We start from the raw sequence: 23,152 nt of genomic DNA, 5'->3' as shown, positions 1-23,152 counted from the left end.
TAGAAGACATGGTAGGCATTTCAAAAAGTGCTATACATCGCATATTGACTGAAAATTTGGGCATGAGAAAGCTGTGCGCAAGATGGGTGCCGCGATTGGAACAAAAACAGCGTCATGAGGATGTTTCAATCGAGTGTTTGGCGAAGTTTCGCAGCAATAAAGCCGAGTTTTTGCGTCGATTCATAACCATGGATGAAACATGAGTCCATCACTTCGCACCTGAGACGAAGGAACAGTCAAAACAATGGACCAAAGTGGCTTGATGGCTATTTTGAGGAGCTCGACGATTCCCACTATAAACAGGGTATCGAAGCTATTGAACATCTCTGGGAAAAGTGTATTGAGCTAAAAGGAGACTATGTAGAGAAATAAAGATATTTTTTCCCAAATTTTTTGTGTTTTCTTTGTTAGGTCAGGTACTTCTGGGACTACCCTCGTATCTTTGCTGGTATAAACGCTGCGCGTTCAACCTATTACCATCTGCTAAGTCATAAATGAAGTGCATATTTGCAAGTTCCGCATTTGTGTAATTGGCCATGATAAATTTGTACAATAAACCTTGTTTCACGCACGATCTACAGAATTGAACTGAAATGTGATGACAATATTCTACCGATTTCAAAGGCGCAACCACTGCTATTGTCCAGGTGTAAACAAGTAACCATAATATTAAAGGTCAATATTATTCTGATTGGTGTTTACGAATAAGGCACAGTTTACCAGAGATGGACATTTTTGAACGTGTCCGTGAATCAATGCGTCGACGTGTCACTGCTTGTATTCAGGCGAATGGCGAACATTTTCAACATTTATTGTAACTAACTCAAGGTCACATTAAAACCAAATGTAAATAAGCCTAATTAAACGATTGTTGTTTATATGTATATATATATATATATATATGTGTAGAAAAGATGCATTATATGTGTAAAGATGTTTATTGAAAAGTTAACAGAAAAGTATCAAAAAGCACGAAATATGAACCATATATTTTTATATATATTAATTTTCAGAAATATTTTCATTCAACGGATATATTTTAGACATTACATTAAAGAATGTGTTTAAACGAATAGGAAAGTCATACTACTTTTTAAATACAAATTCTGCTAAATAGTGTTCATAATGTTTTTCAATTAATCCATATTTTGGAATTGCTGCTCGCACTTTATGCCACATACGTTCTATATTTTGTGTGTGTACATCAGTTTTTAAATCAACAAAATTAATTTTATGATTTACTATATAATATTGATAATTCATAGTATTTAATGATGAATATGATTTCCAACTGTCACTATAAATCTTAGTTCCAGGCGCTATTTTTTTTGTAATATCTGTTAAGGTTGACGTTGCTCTATCGGGTACAAGGATAACGAAAAAATTACCCCTGTCGCATTCGTAACCGCCAAATATTCATTGACCACGAACAATTCGACCTTTATTATATTTACGTTTTCCAATCTTTGTTTCATCTACTTCAACAATTACATTTGGACCACTTAATTGTTCTTCATTATTTTGTAACCATTGAAACAATAACTGGAAATATATAAAATTAACATTTTATAATAATGCAGCAGTTTTCAAATAACAACAATTTATACTTACTTCTCGACAAAAATTTGTCCAATCGACTATACTGCGTGTTGATATTTATAACTCTTTTTGCAAAAAGGACTGCCGAGGTGGACGAAGAAAAAGTAGGCGATAAACCTACAAGTTTTGATAATATTTAAATTTGAACGGGAGAACCACGATCCATGAAATGCACTTAGAGCAAAATTGCACTTCATTTTTCTGCTCTTTCGGCCACGAATAATTTTATAATAGTTATTTGTACAGTCGAAAATAAATGAAGTTTTTTTTCGTCGCACAAGTAGATGTGTTTTACACCATATTATTTCTCAACGAATTACGTTGTGATTGAATAAATATTCCAATAGCTGATTCTCGTCGTACGTTAAATGTATAAACTCGTGGAGCAACATCTTAACTGTTTCAAGGTTCTCGATATACTGAATATACAAACGAGATTTACTTTGTTTACAAACAGTCGCTTATGGTAAGTTTGAATTATACAACTATACTCAAATACTTCAATAATTCTAGAACTAAAATGTTACTGTACGAGTTTCTATATTTAACATATTGATACGCTTAAATATTGAATACAACATAAATTTTTGGTTGCGTTTGTGTATGACTAATTTATAAATATACTTTTCCTCGAATAGCAGGCGGGGGCCTGCGCCTCCCGCCCGCGAGAAGAACTAATCTAACCCAACCTTAATTGTTACATTATTTTTATCTTCTTGAATATGTACACAATAGCTGCAAATTACGTTCCACTCAGAGAACTTCTTTTGTTAATAACTTTTTAATAAACAATGAGCGACGGCTAAAACCTTTTGATTGATACTCTGGAAAGTGTCCTTGATAAAATATGTCAAGGTCAAGGTCATCGGCAGGGGTAAGTAAGAGTAAATATTTACCCTGATAGTTTCATTGTTTATATGCGTTTGGATGGAAAATGGATCGTATAAAATTGTCTTTTTGACATTCATTACTTTTTTTGTTTGATTTGAAAAAATCGACAACTGAAACTCATGAAATACTTGCAACAACTTATGATGATCAAGCTCCATCGTATTTTAATTGTAAATTTTGGTTTCAACAATTCAAAAGTGGTGATCTCGATTTGAGTGACAAAGAACATATTGGTCAACCAAAAAATTCTAAGATTCTAAATTGCAAGCATTATTGAATGAAAACATCGCTCAAACGGAAAAACAATTGGCTGAACAACTCAACGTCAGTAAATCAACAATTTCTAACCGTCTACGGGCCGTGGGAAAAATTCAAAAGGAAGGCAAAGTGGGTTCCATATGAATTGAGTGAAAGTGCCATTGCAAATCGTTTGAATATCGCCATGTTGTTGTTTGCCAGACAGAAAAAAAGAGTTTTTGTAACTGTATTGTAACTGGAGATGAAAAGTGGATTTATTTTGATAATCCAAAGCGAAAAAAATCATGGATTGATCCAAAACAATTATCAACATCGACCAAAACGGAACATTCACGGTCACAAAGCAATGCTCTGTATTTGGTGGGATATGGAAGATGTGGTGTACTATGAGTTTCTAAAATCGAATGAAATAGTTACGGGGGAGCGATACCAGCAATAATCGAACAAATTAAATGATGAATTGATGCAAGTAAGGCCAGCTATACGCAGCAATAGTCGCAAAGTGATTCTTTTGCACGATAATGCTCGTCCACATGTTGCTTTGTTAAACAAACATTGTTAGAATTCGAATGGAAAATCCTTCTGCATCCAGCGTGCTTTCTAAGCACCGTCTGATTTTATTCCGACCGATGCAACACGCTTTGGCAGATACACACTTCAATAATTACGAGGATGTGGAAAAATGGGTGTCTGATTGGATTGCTTCGAAAGACAGATCGTTCTATCGCCGCGGAATCGCTATGTTGTCAGAAAGATGGAAGAAAGTCGCAGCTAACGACGGAAACATTCTGATTAATGTAAATTTAACCATTTCTTTGAAATAAAGATAAAAAGTTGACAAAATGAAACCAAAATTAATGCAACCTCCTAATATAAGAAATATACCGTACAAGAGGAATAAGGGCAATTAACAAATCACCCTGTAATTCTTTTATCGTTAAGAAATAATTCGCACGATTAATTATCAACTAATTATTAATAACCCTGTAATAATTAATAATGTAATAAATAATTATTAATAATTAATAATCAACTAATTAATAATAATTAAATCATCGTGACGAGCGGATCGATAAAAATAAAAATCTGCTGGTTATTTCTATGAGAATGGTTATTAAAAGGAAGGGACACAGACGGAGGACACCGACCTTTGACGCAGCGATGCATTTGTAGAGTCCACCATCGTTGTTGTGAATGCTCGAAATATTCAGATGCGACACGACATCGCCGTTGACCGTGACATATTGTCCTACTTGCAGTCTATCAGTGTTTGACAGCCGTTTTCCATCGAGTTCCCAGGTGATCTCAGGGGTGGGGTTTCCGCTGGCGACACACTTCAAAAACATGCTCGGTCCAGGCTGGAGGGTCTCTTCGACGAAGGCTTGACGAATCTGCGGGGGCTCGACTGTTGATCGAAGAGACGGGATTATGTAAAATTGACGTCACGATTAATCGGCTTCTCGAAATACGAATAAGCGCGACGGCAGCAATCAACTCACATCTTCCACCAAGTTTCAGCTCAGCGGTTGCTTGTGCGCTTTCCTGATCATTTCTAACGAAGCATTGATACATTCCCTTGTCCTCCTTCTTCACGCTCTCGATTCTCAGCACGCGGTCTTCCAGTCCCAGGGGCTTGCCATCCTTCAGCCAGGAGATGGTCTTGATCGGGTTGCCTTGAACAGCGCAGGTGAAGGTCGCGGGTCTACCAAAGTCGATGGTCTGGGTGCTCGGCTCGATTTCTGCGGTCAACGGCGCCGTGACGGTCAAAACAGTCTCCACGCTCTCGCCGCCGACGGAATTGTTGACGATGCAGAGGTATTTGCCGGAATCCTCGACTCGCGCCTCGCGAATGATCAGAGTGCCGCTAACCTGACGTACACGGTCATCGAGCTGGATGGGCTGGCGCCTAGTCGTGCCTTCGATGTACTTGTACCATCTGCAAACAAGAGATTGAGAACTGTCGACTTCCGCGCTGACGCCGGAACGAGGGAAGCCGCTCGTTCCGTATATCTACATTTTGCTTTTTTCTCGCGTACAAATCAAATTTCATTCGTCGCAAAATGGAACAAGAATCTCGACATGAAAGACAATGAGAAGAAACCATGGGATAATTTTCGCATGAATTTAGCTTTCCTCTTCACAAACTCAATTACAAACGTATACGCAAATTGCTTGATCTCATCCGCAGCAAACCGAAAGGAATCCTTTCTCTACAGGAGAACCTTTGTTTCGTGCAAGCTTTCACCGTAGCGTGTCGCTTCGACGCGAAAGCCTGATCGGCGATGAAAGAGCGAATGAAAGAAGCGGCAATGGAATACGAATTACACGCAGTTTGCTCCATTCTACACTATTATGCCTTATTCTCTATGCGGGGCTTTGGGCGTCTCTGGGCACGGCCTTCCGACTCTTTCACCAATTCGTCGGTTGTCGCGCGTCTCTCACACGAGACTCAATTCCATATAAGAACAAAACCAAAATTCAAGAGAGTAAAACAAGACGCTGCTACATCATAGCCTTTGCGGTCGACAAGCGGTGCAGGCGAGGGTGGCGGGGAAGAGGTAGGCGGGGGCAACAGAAGAACAAAGATTTACGACGGCGACGACGCACAGTCGAAAGCAAAAAAAGAAAATGCGTAAAAAGTATCCGCCGCGTGTCTCGCCGCCAATAACTCCTAAGGGAGATGATGAGGGCCGGCTGAAGCGTGAAAGCAAGTACGAACGGCTCTACTCGATTCGTCGTGGGTGTGCGATCTCGAGGCGAACGATGATCGTCTGCGCGCGACGGCGTTCACGTCGCCGACTAGACTAAGGCGAAGGGACCGGGCGGCAAAAGAAAGGCTAAAATAACCGAGAAAAGAAATGACGCAACCGATGACCAACCGATCGCAGTGACGGAGATTCTCCGACGTTGGAATCAAACGCAGGTGCTAGTGCAGGGTCACTTTTATACCTCGCTAAGCAACAATATCTCACGTAATAATAAGGCGCATTGCAATGTGCAGAAACGTAAGGAAACGTTTCGTCTCGAACATCGACCAGTCAATTTTAGAATTGCAAACGGGCGTGGCCTGCCACGAAGAGCTATGAGATATTGCCGGGTATATATAATCAGAAGTGATGGAAATCGGAAGCGGTCGGGGTCGTGAGAGAAACGGTGATAGAGCGGTGATGGTGGTGATGGTGGTGGTGACAGTGAGAGTAGTGGCGGTGGTGATGGTAGTGGTGGTGGTGGTGGTGAACTGGCGGTACGTTTAATGGCGATAGAGTGCAACTGGACGACAAGACGATTAAGGCTCGATCCTCCGCAGTCACTCACACACACGCGCAACGTACATGGGCAAACGATCCGCGTGTTTTTTTTTACTCTTGTACGAGCGAGAGAGAGAGGGTGGGGAATGAATTAACACGAGCGGATGAACGGAGGCACGAGAAGGTGGCGAGGACTTACCAGCCAGATATTGTGGGACTTATTTGGAGGTGTGCAGGTGTAGGGCAACATTGACCGCCCCTTTGATTGGGTGACACCCTCTCGGACTACCCGGTTCAGCACCGAGGATACCGGGGGAGCAGAGGGCCCGCATCCTTTTCGAGGTCGCGCTTCCGTCACCTATCTCGAGGGTTGCGCCGGGGGGAAGGATCCAGTTGGCACTGAAAACCAACACGTCCGATTGGCCCCGGATCAGGGATACACATTTCGATCGATCTTACTTCGTCGATTAACGCTATCGCTCGACACTCTCGAGTGTAGTTACACTCGGAACTAAAAAAAGACGTCGAGGTCGTCGAGTCGTCACAGAGAAATCAGGAGCGCGTTGGCTCTTTCAATGGTAAACTCCCTTTCCCTACTGGGCTCTGCTCTAACTCTACGCTCTCCTACGGCCGTTTCCTCTCGTTCTCTCCCCTTCTCTTGCTCCTCCTCTTGCGTTTTTTCTCCTCTACACTCTTTCTCTCACGTTCCGCACCGAGAGTCGCACACGGTAACTCTACTTTTTCTTCCCCTCTACGCTGACCGAGACCCGTATTTTGCAACAGTACCCTTTTGCAACCCTGTATCCCTACAATGCGCCCCCTGTTCTTCTCTTCTTCGAATCTTACGAATCTCTGCATCGAATCATACGGTACCGCCACCCGACACGGGGTAGAGGGTAAGGATGGAAAATATCAAAAGTGAATACAGGAACTGTGCCCCGCGGAGCGTGAGACTACGTCCAAATCAGGAGGAACAGATAGAGATCTATACGGAAGTGTGTGTACCTAGTTATCGGGGCAGGAAAGCCTTGTGCCGCACACGCCAGCGCCAGAGACTCGCCCTCTACCCCGCGGTACTTATTAAGACCGTCGCCAGTCCCCTTTGGGGCAGTACGACCGGACGGTTCTGAAACCAACAGATTGCCCAAAGTGAAAGCTTCGTCTCTCCGCGACGTTTCAATTTTGCTTTTACATTTCTTTCTTATTTCCCCGAGACACACCGGTGCGCGATGCTTGAATCTCGGCGACTAAGAGTATGATAATACGTACCCCATATGTCATTGCCGCGTTCGTCCTGGCTCGACTCTAGAATCGTCACATGCAATATACTCACCTGACAATAATGCCAATCACGCCAGATGGAGAACGGGTACGATCAGAAAATCGTGACAGAGGTTTAGAATTGACCACCAATCACTGTGTGACGCTTATATGTCATTGCAGTATGGAAATTATGTACAAGTATCTCAACAATTTTATTACAATAAATATTATTTTCATACTGTAAGTATCGTCAGATATATATGTGTCGTGTAACAAATACTCAGAATAAAATTTTGGATACAAAATTCAAGTCGATTCGTTCGTATCTACCCGTGTACTTTTATTCTCTCCGTCGCTCGTCGACAGCAAAATTCTCGCCACTTGCGTTGCAACTTGATTGGACTCGTCGACGACGACGACGACGACGACGACGACGACGACGAAGAATGAAAACGAATTCGTAGCAAGGCGTGATCTAGAGTCTACCTCGTTACAGGTACAGGATATCCTTGAAGAGAATGACTCAATGCGATGTCTTGACCTCTAGAAGCCAGGACGACCTCCCACCCCTCGAATTTTTTCCCCGATGATCGCGGAGCGATCTTGCTTGTACCCTCTGAAATGGAGCCGTGAAGGAAAGAAAGAAGATAGTTTTGGGCGATTTTTCTCGATATACCTTGTGAATGGGACAGGAAAACCCTGAGTCGCACAATCCAAGGCCGCCGTACCCGTCATTGGTATATCTACTAGCTTGTGACCCTCGTAACGCTCGCCGGCAATGCGTGGCGCAACATTGCCGGTCGGCTCTGTAAGCAGCATCGGTGCAAGAAAACGAGCTGGTATAGTGGAAGTTATATTCTTGCTTCGCTACATTATGCATGTACGCTGCCCAATTTACATCACGCTTTCTTGAACATGAAGTGAAAAAGGAGTCTCTCTTTTTCTCAAATGTGTCACTTCTCCTCTACCCTGATCAAATTTTCCTGCGGTAATTTTGCTATATCGGGGTAAGTCAATTACGACCGCGAACGTCACTGTAACCCCCACCGCGTCATTTTTAATCCCGATTGCGGTTTGTATATCGGCAGTAAACGCCTGTACCTGAATGCGGGAGCTGGGAAACCTTGAACAGGACACGGTAGGCCGACCATCAGTTTGACTAGGATATCCCTCTTCAATCCGTTCACATCCTTGTCTCGTACGTTCGGGCGTACGCTGCCCCGCGGTTCTGCAATAGCGCAAATAGTGGGAAAATGGGGGAACGCGACTCCGTCTTCGTCATCGTCGTCATTGTCGAGTGCACCGGCACATGAAACACGGGTGTCGCGCGAAATGTGAAGATAACGATTGATCACTCTCTTCTTATGAACCACACAAAGTGAACGACAAAGTATCTCTTGAGAATTGCTTAAAAGTTAAAGATTCCTCACGTAATTTTGCTCAAATTTTGCACAATTATAAAATAAGCTTCGAGTTTTGTGCTGAATCGCTCGACCTTGCTCACCTGAACAAAGGCAATGGACTAGCTTGAGCCTCGCAAAGCAATGTTACCGCTTGACCCTGGGTTTTCATCATTCCGTCAAATTTGGATCTAGGCGGCAATCGAGGTGGACTACTTCCAACCGGTTCTAAAAACGAAAAGGGCACGAGGTTCACCAGCTGCGCCGAGGAGTCAATCGATATCTTCACCTTAATGACTGTTGTATGTGATCAGCAAGATGCGCTTTCAATGTTAATTCGAGCGAATCCCTGTGCTTGTCCTAACCTCTCAGAAGAAACTTCATTGAAAATTGCTGTTAAATAAATATTCCTACCAGTTCCTCCTTAAATGGGAGTACTCTGGACGAAAGATGCCTCGTACATCATTAGAGGCAGCGAATAAATTTCACTTGGAACCAGTCTTTCCTTCCGTATATAACTCGTATTCCGTATATAATATCCCAAAGGAGTTCCCATCAACGAGCAACGATCATATCGAGCCTATGTCGGCATACCTGAAGACGGGAAGTGGATTCGCTTGAGCCTGACACAGCATCGCCATGGCGGTTTGCGACGCGATCGAGAGGACAGTTATTTTAGCTGTCGGTGGTACTTTCGGTGCTGCGCCATTTACTGGCTCTAGATACACAAACAGTAGTGCGGTGAAACCAATCGAGATATCCTATATCGATCTCAGCGCGCTTCGTCCGAGCAATCGCGATATTTTTCTTCCCCGAGGAAGACAACACCGCGCGCGCGCGCGAGAGGAGATCTTTACGCAAGAACAATAAAACGAGCGAAGTGACGATGATGATGCTTCGTTACAAACGTCGATAGTAATAATCGTGAGTACCTATAAGCTGGAAGAGGGTGCCCCTGCGCAGGGCACAACATCGTTACAGCTGCTCCAACGACATTTGCGAGAACGTCATATTTAGAAGTGGAAGCGACTCTAGGCTTGGCACCATTTACCGGTTCTACAGAACGATAATGTTACGGAAGCTACAATGTATCGAGTGGGATAGCAACAGCGTCTACCAAAATGTTTAGTGACAAACTATTAATTAAATATATCGATGAACTGACCTAAATGTGGGAGCAGGGAATGCCTGTGCATCGCACAACAAGCTGATTTCGGCGGCGTTCGCCACCTCGAAGGAATCGGATTTCGCCGATTTCGGAAATTTCGGGGACACACGACCTGCTGGCTCTAACGTGTAAACGAAGTTTGTTAATTTTCGCAAAATGACAGATGTTCGCATCAGGACAGAACGCGCCACCGCCGTATTATTTGATTATAATTTAATTTCTTGTTGAAAGTTTATAAATCAAGAATATATAAAACGTCTTATATAATTCTGACTCTTCTGTTTTCATAAACATAATAAATTAGAGGAAACGTACCGAATTGCGCCACTGACTCGAATTACGCCACCTTAGCTTGTTCTATGTGCACAATAAAAGCTTAGCTGAGTAAAAGTTTAAAAATTGTCGGAAAGCAGTCGTGATAGTGTCAAATGGTTCCTCTGAAGTAAGTATACGAAAATATAATGTGATTTGCTGTGAAAAACAATTTCGAAAGCTTATATCAAAAACCTGTCATTTTTTACTGTTTTCGACTGAATATGTTTCTAAATGATTACTAAGTACCATGTACATAAAATCGCCATGGATATATAATAATATGTTTAATTATTTATAAAATTAATAACTATAAATAGTATAGGTAGTAGATAGTAGTATCCCATTAATTAATTGCGAACTTCACAATAGAAAAGTTGCCTATGAATAAATTAAGTTCATTTATTAGCATTTACGATTATGTGATAGGTAAAATTTATAATTAAATTGATATTCTATGAAAATATTATACATTTGTTACAATGTAATGTTCTCACGGATGAATGACATGAAAAAACTTGCACAGCAACGAGAGAATTAACGAATTGCAGAAAAGAAAATGTTGTTTCGAAAGAAGCTGCGTGATGAAGAAAGTAAGGAAAACATTAAACTAATAAAAAAACAAGTTCAAATTAAATTTGAATGCTTAATTTCTCATATAGGTAGTTCAAAGAGTTATTTTTCTGACAAACCAAAGTGTAACATTAATTTATGAAGAATTATATTAAATTAATAAATATGTTTGAATAGATAAGAGGTGTAAAAATTTCATTTTTTTTCATTAAACATATAATTATTTATGTTAAAAACAGATGAGGTAGAATGGCGTCATTTGGTGCATAATCAGTGGCATAAATTGGGACATCCCACAATTTCAGTGGATGTAATTCTGGACATTTGTAGTTCACGCTTAATTCTTTTATACAAATAAATAATCTAATTTATTTCTAATTTGTGTATGTGTTTCTGCTAATTTACAATAATAACTTTTAATAAGATTCATTGTCTTATCTGACACCACTTTACTTTTTAAAAAGTAAACTTTCAAAAATTAGTCTTTGCTTAAACTGACACAATTCGGTACGTTTACTCATACGTTACTTTCTTGTCGTACTTTAGTGTCAAAATAATATACAAGACAATAACAAGATTTATTCACTTGCAAGTAAGATAATTGAAACTAATATCAACCTAAGAAAAACCAACATCCAAAATAATATTGATCTTATCTTCTCATTCTTTTCTTGATAACATAGAAGTTGAAACAAGAGTTTCGCCAGAGCCTGAATGAAACCAACGCAAAAGTGTAATGTCGCATTCCTTAGTCCTAGGAAAAAAGCCGGAAAACCGGGTATACATTTCCAATTATGCAATCCGCGTCCAGTACGCTAACGACATTACCTGTGAGTCGGAGGCGGCGAGGCTTGAGCGGAACAAGTTAGCGCGAGTGACGATTTCGCGGCTCTTACGTAAGTGCTACTTTTCGCGTCGCTTTGAAAGGCGGGCGCCTTCGATCCCACGGGCTCTGAAGCGAAACGAGAAAGCATGCATCTGAATTTCTTGGGACTCCTTTATTATCTCAATTACCTGAACGATGGCACGGGGAACCCCTGAGCGGGACAATGCAAGCTCAACGCATTTCCTGCAGCGCGTATGAACGAGTTGACGCGATCGTCACTCGAGAATTTCGGCCCCTTCGCTCCCATCGGCTCTGCCAATGTAAGAATCGTGCCAAAATATGGGCTGTCGTTCCATTAGAGGACCAGCTAGGACGTCGGCGAATTTTCGCGTTTTCGAATCGCGCTCCGACGAGAATGAAACGAGCCCTCACCACGGCCGTCGCGCAATCATTCCGTCAGCACTCGGTCTCGTTAATGACACGCGAATTGCTGCTGATCGATAAAAGGGCGCGATTACGCTCCAACTACCTGAACACTGGTACCGGGTGACCCTGCGCTTGGCACTGCATCGCGAATCCAAATGTCGATTTAGTCTGCAGCCATCGTTTCGCGTCGCCCGTGACGGAAGGCGCCTTACTACCTACTGGCTCTTTGCGCCAGGAAATGACAAATTTTCTTTCTTTTTATCGGAACATACCGGGATGAGAAATGGATCGGCTGTGCGCGCGCGCGCGACCGTGCTGGATGATTTTACCTGAATGTTGGCACAGGGTAAGCTTGCCCTTGACACATCAGCACAATGTGTGTGCCGGTGCGTCTTTCCATCAGGCTGCCCTTCTCGCCCAGAATCGAGGGTGCTTTAGTTCCGACCGGTTCTATCGACGTACAAGACGCTTTAATTTGCCGAGAAGAGCTCTGGCGCGTTAAAAAATGAAAAAATAACGTTACCTAAAACTGGGCAGAGGGTAGCCCTGTGCCGGGCACGTCAGCACGACGCTGGTCCCCGTGATCTTCTCTTTCCAGCCGCGCTTCATTTCGCCGACCAGCGCCGGTGCTTTACTGCCGATCGGCTCTGGCGATTCGGAAAAGGGGCGCGTTTCAAGCGAGATCGAGAGTAACCGCGCGCGAGAGGTACTTTACATCCCGTTTCAATCTCGTTCAAAATCGAATTATCGTATCCGAGTATACTTCAACGACGGAAAAGAAAGCAGCTAGTTCTCCTTGCATCGCAATATGACGACAAACGTCAGCTTGTGAACGAAAGAGCGTGCTCTTGCATGGAGCTTGAGTATTCTAAGCAAATGGCGTCTTTACATCCCGAGTTAAAGTAGTTTACCTAAAATTCGGGACAGGGTGGCCCTGAGCCGGGCAGAACAACACGACCGTGAAGCCCGCCCTTCTCTCCTTCCAACCGCCTTTTAAGTCGCCCGTCAATGCTGGCGCTTTGCTGCCGACCGGTTCTGCCGGGACAGAAGCCACCGCAAATTGAAAGAAAGTGGCGTACATATAACGCGGACTCGTTAGCTCGCGATAACTTTACCTAAAGGAGGGTACAGGATGTCCCTGCGCCGGGCACGACAACACGGCGCTGGAGCCCGCTCTCTTCTTCAGCCATCCCCCTCTTAACTCGCTCACGAGAGCCGGGGCTTTAGTCCCGATCGGCTCTGACAATGACAAACGTATGCATGCGGTGAACCAAATGCAATTTCGCAAAATCAATCCGACGAATTATTTGAGCTTGTCTGATTTCGCAAGCAGGATAATTTTAGAACACAAAAGGAAAGAGAGAGAGAGAGAGAGAGAGAAAGATATTTTAAAATATGGAGAATATATTAAATAATTTAAAGTATGAAGAGTGTAAGATGGAAATTCGAGGTCGGAAATGTTTGGTAAATAAAAAAGACCGCTTCTATCGAATTTTAACGGTATACTTCTCTTCTAGATAGATACGTGCTGTGCATATTACCTAAAGGAGGGTACAGGATAGCCTTGCGCTGGACAAAACAATACGACAGCGGACTCCGCTCCGGTCTCTATCCATATGCCCTTTACGATGCCGGTTAACGCTGGAGCTTTACTTCCGACTGGTTCTAACAATTTATGCAACGATTGCTCAGCGAGCTGATACTTTCCGTTGCGAATGTTTGTGTTAGAATACGTAGAATGTAAGAGATAAAGCTTTAAGATCGAAAGTAACGCTTGAGAAAAAAAGGAAAGCGTCACTTCTATCGAATCTAAGTGTACACCTCTCTTCTAAATATTAGGAGTGTGATTTAGTTTTGAAGGTTTTTTCTCAAAAACTGATTTACTTAAACAAGGTAATGAATAAATACCTTAATCAAAATATTTTATTTTATTTTCTGCAACTATTTCTCATTATTCTGACAAGAAAGAGATTCTACGACGATATAACGATTCTTCTTTAGAGTTGACCCAATTTTCAACAATTTTTTGCACTTGTTCCAAGTTATGAAATTGTGTATCCTCCAGAGCACGTTGCATCGACCGGAACAAGTGATAATCGGATAAAACAATTTCTGGAGAATACGCGGGATACGGTAAGATTTCACATTCCAGCTTTAATAGCGTTTTCTTTACTGATAATGCAACATGAGGTCGAACATTGTCGCGAAGAAGGATCACTTTGCGTCACTTACTCTCAATTGGTGATCGTATTTGGTCCAATGCTCGCTTCAATTTGTATAATTGTTGTCGATAATGATCAGCAGTGACAGTTTTATTCGGATTTAACAGTTCATAGTACACAACATCTTCTTAATCCCACCAAATACATAGTAATACCTAGAGATGTGCGAATCAAGAATTTTTATGTCGAATCGAATCGACGCGAATCTCATTTTTTTAATTCAAATTCGAATCGGATTGAATGAAATCGAGTCGAATCGTTCAAAAATTTAACATAACTATTAAACTACATATAATGACGGAAGATTTTAATATGAAAATATTGTAATATCATCTTAAAGTAAAATATATATTTAAATATTTAAAGTAATTTATAATTAAGTTATTAATTATAAGATAAGTTAATTATAAGTTAAAGGTCCAAACATACAGGCCCAAATGGCCCGTTTTGTAGCTGATGCGCGCAAACGCTAACATATTTAATTCGTATTCGAATCTTCGCGATTCGAAATTTTCGAATTATTCGAATTATCGAATCATAGGGATTCTGATTCGAATTGAATCGAATTACATTAGATTCGATTCGATTCGATTCGATTCGAATTCAAATAGTTCGCACATCTCTAGTAATACCTTTGGACCGTGAATATTGCGCCTTGAAGTGGATGTTACTAGTTGGCCTGGATCAATCCATGATTTTTTTCGTTTGGGATTACTGGGGTAGATCCATTTTTCATCCCCAATAATAATTCGATACAAAAAACTCTTCATTTTTGGCCTGGCAATCAACAAATGTTCAACCGGTTCGCAATGGCATTTTCCAATAATTGGTGTGGAACCATTTTCCTTCTTTGTGAATCTTTCCCATATTGTGTAAACGTTTAACAATTGTTGTACGATCAACATTTAATGCTCCGGCAAGTTCTGAAGTGGATTGTGCTGGATTTTCGTCCAGTAATACTTGCAAATCTGCATTTTCCAGATTTTTTGGTTGTCCTGAGCGATTTTTGTCGTTAACATTGAAATCATCACTTTTGAATCGTCTAAACCAATATTCACATATCTTAATTGATGGAGCAGCATCACTATAAGTTTCTATCTGAATTCTTCAGCCACCGTTTTCTTCTGATTAAAAAACAAAAGCAATACATGTCGAAAATGCTCTTTAGGAAGCTCCATTTTTAAGATGGTATAAACACGATTTTTACTGCGTCCATTGTTAGTGAATGACTAAATATTATGGATCAATATTAAAACATTAAGAAACAATAGCTGTGATTGGAATGTTTTCGACAAAACTGATATTAGTATCATCTCTTGTTAACCCTCAAAACTAAATCACACTCCTAATAAATAGACACGTGCTGTGCATATTACCTAAAGGCGGGTACAGGATAACCTTGCGCCGGACAAAACAATACGATGGCGAACCCCGCTCCGGTCTCCATCATTACGCCCTTTACGACACCGGTTATCGCTGGCGCTTTGCTTCCGACTGGCTCTGACAATTTATGCAACGATTGCTTAATAGACTGATATTTTTATCTGTCGCGAGTACTCGCTTGTGTATAACCTTTCTGATGGCACAGGAGACCCCTTCATTGGCAAGAAATAGAACGGAAGGTCGTGGCAGAAAACGACGCGTAAGGATGAGACGTGAAACGGGAAGGAAGTCCGATTGATTCGTGAGTTTGTTTGCGCTGTATACTTAAGCGTGTGTTGCGTCCTTCATAGAATATGCAAGAATTTTACCTAAAAGAAGGTACAGGATATCCCTGTGCCGGGCACGATAACACAATATTGGATCCTCTTGTCTTTTGCAGTATGACACCTTTCACGTCACCCGTCAATGCCGGCGCTTTGCTGCCCATAGGCTCTAACGTGTACAAAGAAACATGCGGTAGAAACGCGGCGGAAAACGCGAAGACGCTTAAAGATGAGATATGAAACGGGTAGGAGAGGACTCAAGTCGATTCACATAATCGTTCGCACTGTGTTCGAGTGCATTGCGTCTTTCATAGAATATGCAAGGGTATTACCTAAAGGAAGGTACAGGATACCCCTGTGCTGGGCACGCTAACACAACACTGGCTGCTGTTGCTTTTTCCAGCCACACACCTTTCACATCGCCCATCAACGCCGGTGCTTTGCTGCCCATAGGCTCTAACGTGTAAAAAAAAACATGCGGTAAACGACAGCAAAATCGCCACTTGCGGAGACAGGGGACCCCTCTTCATCCGACAGAACAACCGAAATCGATGAAATCAAACCACGTATCGCGTGACCTCTGTCGACTTTAAAAAGCAATCAATATGAAAAAAGCTGCAAGGAAGATAGAAGCGAATTTGATACGGATGAGATGAGATGAACTAAAGTGAACTCAAGTGAACAGAGATAGGAATAAAAATTCAATTGTAATTGAAATGATTAAAGGATTAATTGAAACAATGAATGAATGGAAATGGCCGGCTTGTGCCGGCAAAGGTTTACCTAAACGAAGGTACCGGATAGCCCTGCGCAGGGCAAAATTGCACAACGCTGGAAGCAGCCTCGCTCTCCATCCATCCGCCTTTCAAAACACCCGTCAACGTCGGCGCTTTGCTTCCGACCGGCTCTGACAATTTACAGATAGGGGCATGCTGTGAGAACCACGTGGGTCTATTGCTTTATCTAACGCTTTGATGCTTGTACATGTACCTATACGTTGGAACTGGGAACCCCTGCGCGGGACAAAACAGAGTCAGATCGTCCCCTCTAATACGATCGTACCAAGCCAGCTTTGCATCACTCGAGAACTTTGGCTTCTTCGTGGCGACTGGTTCTAATTACATGACGAGGAATTAAATGAATCTCCTCGCAAGACTGTATCGGATTTCTAACACGACAGGTCTTAAAAGCGAGGAAACTCGAATAACCAGAATGGAAATTGAAGTTGAATACCACAAGCTATTTACTATTAATACCATCACGGGGGTGTGGGACTGCGAAAATACATGTTAGAGGGGAGCTGAAATCGGCGATAATAATTTAGCAATCTGATACCTGGTCACAGGAACAGGATGCCCCTGCGCGTTACATGGCATGCTCACTTCCGATCCGCGTTTACGCACGAAGGAGAACGTTTTAACATCCCCGATAAATGCGGGCGCTTTGCTCCCCATCGGCTCTAAACGAGGAAATCAAGATGTATCACGTCACGAAAAATATAATAACGTATGCTTTATGTGGCTGAATACCCTCGGACAGGGTTCCCCTCGTCGAGTTCCCGCGCGCGCACGCGCGACTATTTCATCGATGTTACATAACCTAATAAATGCGAATGAGACGACAACCGAATCCTCCTGCTTTGAGCGATAATTAAACGCGGCATTGCAAATAACATAAAAATGCGGAAGCTGTTTGTACACGAGAGAACCGCTTTGGCATGTTGAACACTTTAAGCACTTTGAGCACGTTGAACTTTAACGCCTTTTAAACAGCTTCGTAACTTTTATGTTATTGACGATAACTTGCATCGTGTTACTATCGCCTCTCGATAGTTCGATGTTATTCGAGTTCTTATTAAGTGCTATACCTAGACACGGGAGGAGGGTGGCCTTGGGCATTGCACGGAAGACTGACTTCTGCGTTCGCTTTCCGTGCCAACAGAGATATCTTTGCCTCACCGGCAAAGGCGGGCGCCTTGCTCCCGACAGGTTCTAAGGAACATCGAATCCAACTTGCCATTACATCGAATTCAATTTTCGCTCGTGCACTTAAAGCGGGGACAGGGCTTCCCCTTGTCGATATCGAATTATGGCACACAATTATTCTTTCAGGTTTGTTCCTTAAATCTAAAAACGTTTCTTCACGTTCCTCAGGAGATATCGTATTTCAAGATCGTATCTGAATATCTCGTATATTCTTTTCTCCTCTTTTACAGAGTCGGACCTAACTGCTTCTATCTACCGGGAACAATAGTAATAATAATAATAATAATGTTATTGTCTTTCTCAATCGTCCTACTTTGCAATCTTATCGGTATCTAGTAATAATGGTGAGTCTCGTACCTAGATACTGGAGCAGGATGGCCCTGAGCATTACACGGCAGACTAACGTCCATGCTCGCCCTTCGCACCAAGAGAGACAATTTTGCATCGCCCGCAAAAGCGGGTGCTTTGCTTCCAACGGGCTCTAAAGAACGTCAGTGCACTTAGCCTGTCTGTTTCTCTCTCACACTCACACACACACACATACCGGGAACAGGGTTTCCCCCTCGAAAACTAAGCCAGGCCGACCCTCGTGAGTCGATATAATCGGCTTTGCCGTTTTTAGATTTTACTCTATGCCGAGCATGGGAGACGCTCTTTAAATCTTTACGAAATCTTCATTTGCCTTCGTCAGTTGAGAGACCGAGATCCATTACCTAGTGGTAGGCACAGGGCTTCCTTGGGCTGCGCAGAAAATATTAATGGGCTGTCCTTCGTGTCTTCCGATTGTACGACTTAAGTCGTCCGACGTTAGCCTGGGCGACTTGACGCCCACCGGCTCTGCAATCGACGGAAATCGGAATCACGCGTAAGGATCTCTTATGTGAGATTACCTGGCAGTTGGAATGGGATATCCCTGAGCGTTGCAGGCAAGCACCACGCCAGAACCCACGCGTCTAGTATACGCACTGAGAGTATTGTCGGTGGAGAAGATCGGTGATTTAAATCCGATTGGCTCTACAAGAGAAACAACGCAACCGGAACGATCAATCGTGCCGCACATGGCGAATCGAGAAATCGTCAACAGCGGTAAGGTGACGAGACAGAACAATTGACTAAAGAGAGTTGAGCGGGAAAACATATTCGGCGAATGAAAATCTATCATAACTTGATGATTCAACGTTGCCCTTCGGTTAAGGCTTCTCTGAGCGCTTTGGCGTAATAAATACATACGCGAAACCATCATCGCATCTCACCTTGAAATTGGAACAGGGTAACCTTGCACGGGACACATCAGATTCGTAGCATCGCGCGTCTTAGCCTCCATGAACTCAACCTTACGTACACTCGGCAGTTTGGGTTTCGCGCTCGACGTGGGCTCTAAGAGATGCACGAAGACGACACAAGCATTGTTGTTAGGCACGAAAACTAATACTGACCGTGTAATGGGGACAGGGAACCCTTGAGCGGGGCAAGTCATCGACACCGCGCTGGAGCTCGGCGTCGGTCTCACTACTTTTATATCGGCGTTCGTGAACTTCGGTTTCGCGCTGGACACCGGCTCTATATTGCGGAAATGTTAGATCATCGCACATGTCGATACCGCATGACACGTTTCGAACGCTGGGACCAGGTATCCCGAAATAAAACCAGAGGCAAGGCTGAGCAAAATGTACAAATAGTTTTCAAACGTCAAGTACGAAGAAGACCAAAAGTGTATAGAAAGTATCGCCATACTTTTAAATAAAAAGAAGTTTCCTATACGATATTTTGAGTATGTGTAATATTTTATAATTAAAAATAGTATATCTCTTTCTCTTAAAACAATTTTATTCAGAGTTTAAATATGTAATATTCAAGGGATTTCAAGTCTTCGTGTTAGCTGCATATATTAGAAATATTACCCAGCAGCCTTCGAAAGAAGGTGAAAGGCGATAATTATCCAGTTTTTAGACGTAATGAATCTCGGGAACAGCCCGTGGCGCAAGAATTAAGCGGGGTCGAAATGCAATTTAAATAACAAAGACGCGATTGAGCCGCAAGGAAGAATCGATGGATACCCTTTAATAATCACTTTCCCTTGCGTTTGCTCATTCACTTCTCGTTGTAACTGTACACCACTGTACACTTGGCAAAACATACAGATGCAATCTCTATGCTGCTTAATATACCTGAAATTCGGTACGGGAAATGCTTGAGCTGGACATGGCAAGGTCAGAGGTTGCTCACGTTGCACCGTGTACGTCGTGAGAGTGCGAGAGTTTTCTGTCATTGGAAATTTCGGTTTCGTACTGGCAACCGGTTCTACAAAAGAAGAATCAGACTCGTGAGGACTCGGCCCTTCAGTCAACAAATCAATCGCAACGTACCGCGAACCTACGATTTCGCTACGTCGATGAGAAACCTAGAAATAAAGAATTGTAGATTGACCACCGCAGACCCCACAGAGACTTATTACCTTCTTCTTAATATTCAAGAAACCCTATACCGCGGGACAGGGTAACTCCATGCTACGGCGATTAGATGCGTTATATATCGACTATCTAGCGCTCGGCAACCGTCGTGAAACACGGGGGAAAATAATCACCTGCCATGACGTGTCCTCGATGATATCATCCAGCGTCGCGATCAAAGACCACCCCCGAAACAGTTGGCGAGGATGGCCCTGACGAATATGGAGTTAAGGAGCAATTTACCTGAATGCTGGCACTGGGAACCCTTGAACTGGGCACAATAGAGTCGCGATGGAGCCCAATATCGTGCTCGGATTCGTCGATTTCACGTCCAGCGCCGTTAATTTCGGCTTCGAACTCGACAACGGTTCTACATCACACCAGAAATATATACGGGCAAATACCGGAATCGCTCAACTGTGGAATATCGATCATCCCTGAGCGCTTCAGCCGCGAACTTACTTGAAGACTGGGACGGGATACGCCTGGGCGGGACACTGTAATGTCAGACCTTGAGCTTCCGCGATCTCGAAAGTACGGCTTTTATCGATAGTCGAGAACTTGGGTTTCGCAAAGCCGACAGGTTCTACAAATTAAATTCGTAGTCAAGAGTGAAACCGATGCGTCGAAGCCCGCAAGTTAATATCGAACTACACAAGTACTTTAAATTAGAGTTAAACTTGGTGTCAAACTTCTCTTCTTCTTCGGGGACATAAATGATAATAAAACCGCTCATAGAAAAGATCTTACGGCAACACAAGAAAAAATCGATACTGGGACAGAGTGGTATCTTTGGGGAGAAGAAACCCTCGGATATCCCCTACATCGCATCTCGCTTTGCCCACAAAATCGCGAAAGATCGATTAATACATCGACCTACCTATACGTGGCGACCGGAAAGGCTTGAGCCGGGCATAGCAATGTAAAGCCCGTATCTTTTGTAACACGTAGCCCAACGTCGTTTACAGATGGGAACTGAGGTTTGGTGCTCGACGCGGGTTCTAAAAACAGAACGCCACACAATTCGATATGTACAACGCCGAGGCCAAGCTATTTTAAATATGCTGGAATAGGGTTGCCCTCTTCGGCAAGATCGATGAACGATTTCATGCTGATAACGATCTGATCGATATGATCTATACTACGAGTGAACGACACCACAATATTTCATAATAAATACGAATAATAAAAACCTGAGGTAAACCACATGCTAAAGGACCCCGCAGGACCTTTATAGAAAATGGCTTTCGGTTAAATCTTTTCAGGATGTGTTATATAATTCCTACGATAATTCCTAATGTGTAGATCAAAGTGTCAATGGGCCCGAAGCTATAGCAGCTCAGAGTTGGGGTTTCCGTACATCATGCAATATAGTGAGGGAACATTTTGATGTATATATATATATATATATAGACATATATATGTTTTAAGATGTGTATATGTATTTAGTTATCACACACATACACATGTTCAGCTATTAGCTAGCATCAGCCGTCGGCATCAGTCGATTATTATTCTGCTCAAACTCAGTCATGTACGTAAAATGAACGATAAAGAGCTAGATCTACAGAGTTATGGAGAATTATTACTATAGTGACCCAGCATAGAGAGAATGCTTCGAGTTTATAAGAATATGTGTACACATAGGGTGTCCCATTTTAAAACTCCCAGGCAAATATCTCGAAAAATATGGAAGATACGGAAAAACATTTCAGACAAAAGTTGCATAGTTTTAAGGGGGACTTAAAAAACTATATCAGTTTGTTTACAGATAACGCTACTTTCGAGATATTCACTGATTGTTACTTTTCTTAAATGGAAATCCCAATTTTTTATAATATCATCTTCTTCTAATTAATTTGGACAACTTTTATCTGAAACATTTTTTTATTTGCCTAATATTTTCTTAGATATTTAAAGAAAACTTGGTAACTCTTTCAATATTTAACTTACGATATGTCGCTAATTTATCGTCGAAAGAAAAAATGGAACTAAACTTTTCTACTTTATTTAGTCTCAAAAATATATTGTTACAATAGCATCCTGATTTTTGTTAATTTGATGATTTTCAAATTTCCAAAAGTCGATAAATTAACAAAAGTTAGGGCACTATTGTAACAATATATTCTTGAGATCAAATAAAGTAAAACAATCTAATACTATTTTTTCTTCCGACAAATAGTTAGCGAGATATCGTAAGTTAAATATTGAAAAAGTTATCAAGTTTTCCTTAAATATCTGAAAACATATTAAGTAAATAAAAAAATGTTTCAGACAAAAATTATTCAAATTAATTGGTAGAAAAATATGGTGTAATAAGAAATTGGGGTTTCTATTTAAGAAAAGTAATGATCAGTGAATATCTCGAAAATGACGCCATCTGTAAACAAATTGATATAGTCGTTTTATGTCTCCCTTAAAACCATACAACTTTTGTCTGAAACATTTTTCCGTATCTTCCATATTTTTTGAGATATTTTCCTGGGGGATTTAAAATGGGACACCTTATATATCTATCTCTGTGCACATGTATGCTTACACACATCACACGCATCTAAATATATGCGTGTATAGGGTGTCCGGGATCTTTTGGAAACGGAAAATTGTGAAGATTAATCAGATCAAACTGAGAAGAAAAATCAAGTAGCATTTTGCAAAAATCGCAATATTAGGTTATTAATGATTAAAAATGACCACATGATAGATGTATGAGTATATTGAACTTTGAACCCTGAATCTTGAATCTGTCGCTAGGCACAATAGCCGTCATATAATTATAGATTAAGTAATTCTGAACAAAAAAGTCCCTTATCATTTTGCAAATA

The 23,152-nt window shown here is 41.9% G+C and overlaps 1 protein-coding gene across 50 annotated transcripts in view; it reads right to left on the bottom strand.

Annotated features, from left to right (window-relative positions):
• The window catches only part of Dscam1 (Down syndrome cell adhesion molecule 1), a 98,633-nt gene that overhangs the window by 42,439 nt on the left and 33,042 nt on the right, over nucleotides 1–23,152 (bottom strand). For 20 of the 50 annotated variants that reach the window (XM_025297001.1, XM_025296981.1, XM_025297005.1 and 17 more), the window contains exons 8-9: nucleotides 4,248–4,684; nucleotides 3,897–4,153 (exon numbers count right to left, since the gene is read on the bottom strand). In XM_025297001.1, the coding sequence (XP_025152786.1) occupies nucleotides 3,897–4,153; nucleotides 4,248–4,684 (694 nt within the window). Of the gene's footprint in view, nucleotides 1–3,896; nucleotides 4,154–4,247; nucleotides 4,685–7,001; nucleotides 7,123–8,360; nucleotides 8,488–11,540; nucleotides 11,665–12,067; nucleotides 12,189–12,875; nucleotides 13,000–16,224; nucleotides 16,349–16,675; nucleotides 16,800–17,227; nucleotides 17,352–17,759; nucleotides 17,884–18,234; nucleotides 18,359–18,767; nucleotides 18,892–20,045; nucleotides 20,179–23,152 lie in introns of all 50 variants that reach the window. The other 30 variants (XM_025296986.1, XM_025296988.1, XM_025296994.1 and 27 more) reach the window with 12 other exon arrangements.

This window comes from Harpegnathos saltator, unplaced genomic scaffold (genome assembly GCF_003227715.2).
Source record: "Harpegnathos saltator strain DR-91 unplaced genomic scaffold, Hsal_v8.6 scaffold166, whole genome shotgun sequence".
In the NCBI taxonomy this organism is placed as follows: Eukaryota; Metazoa; Arthropoda; class Insecta; order Hymenoptera; family Formicidae; genus Harpegnathos; species Harpegnathos saltator.
Note: the sequence above shows the minus strand (reverse complement) of the source record. Positions and strands in the feature narration are given on the sequence as shown.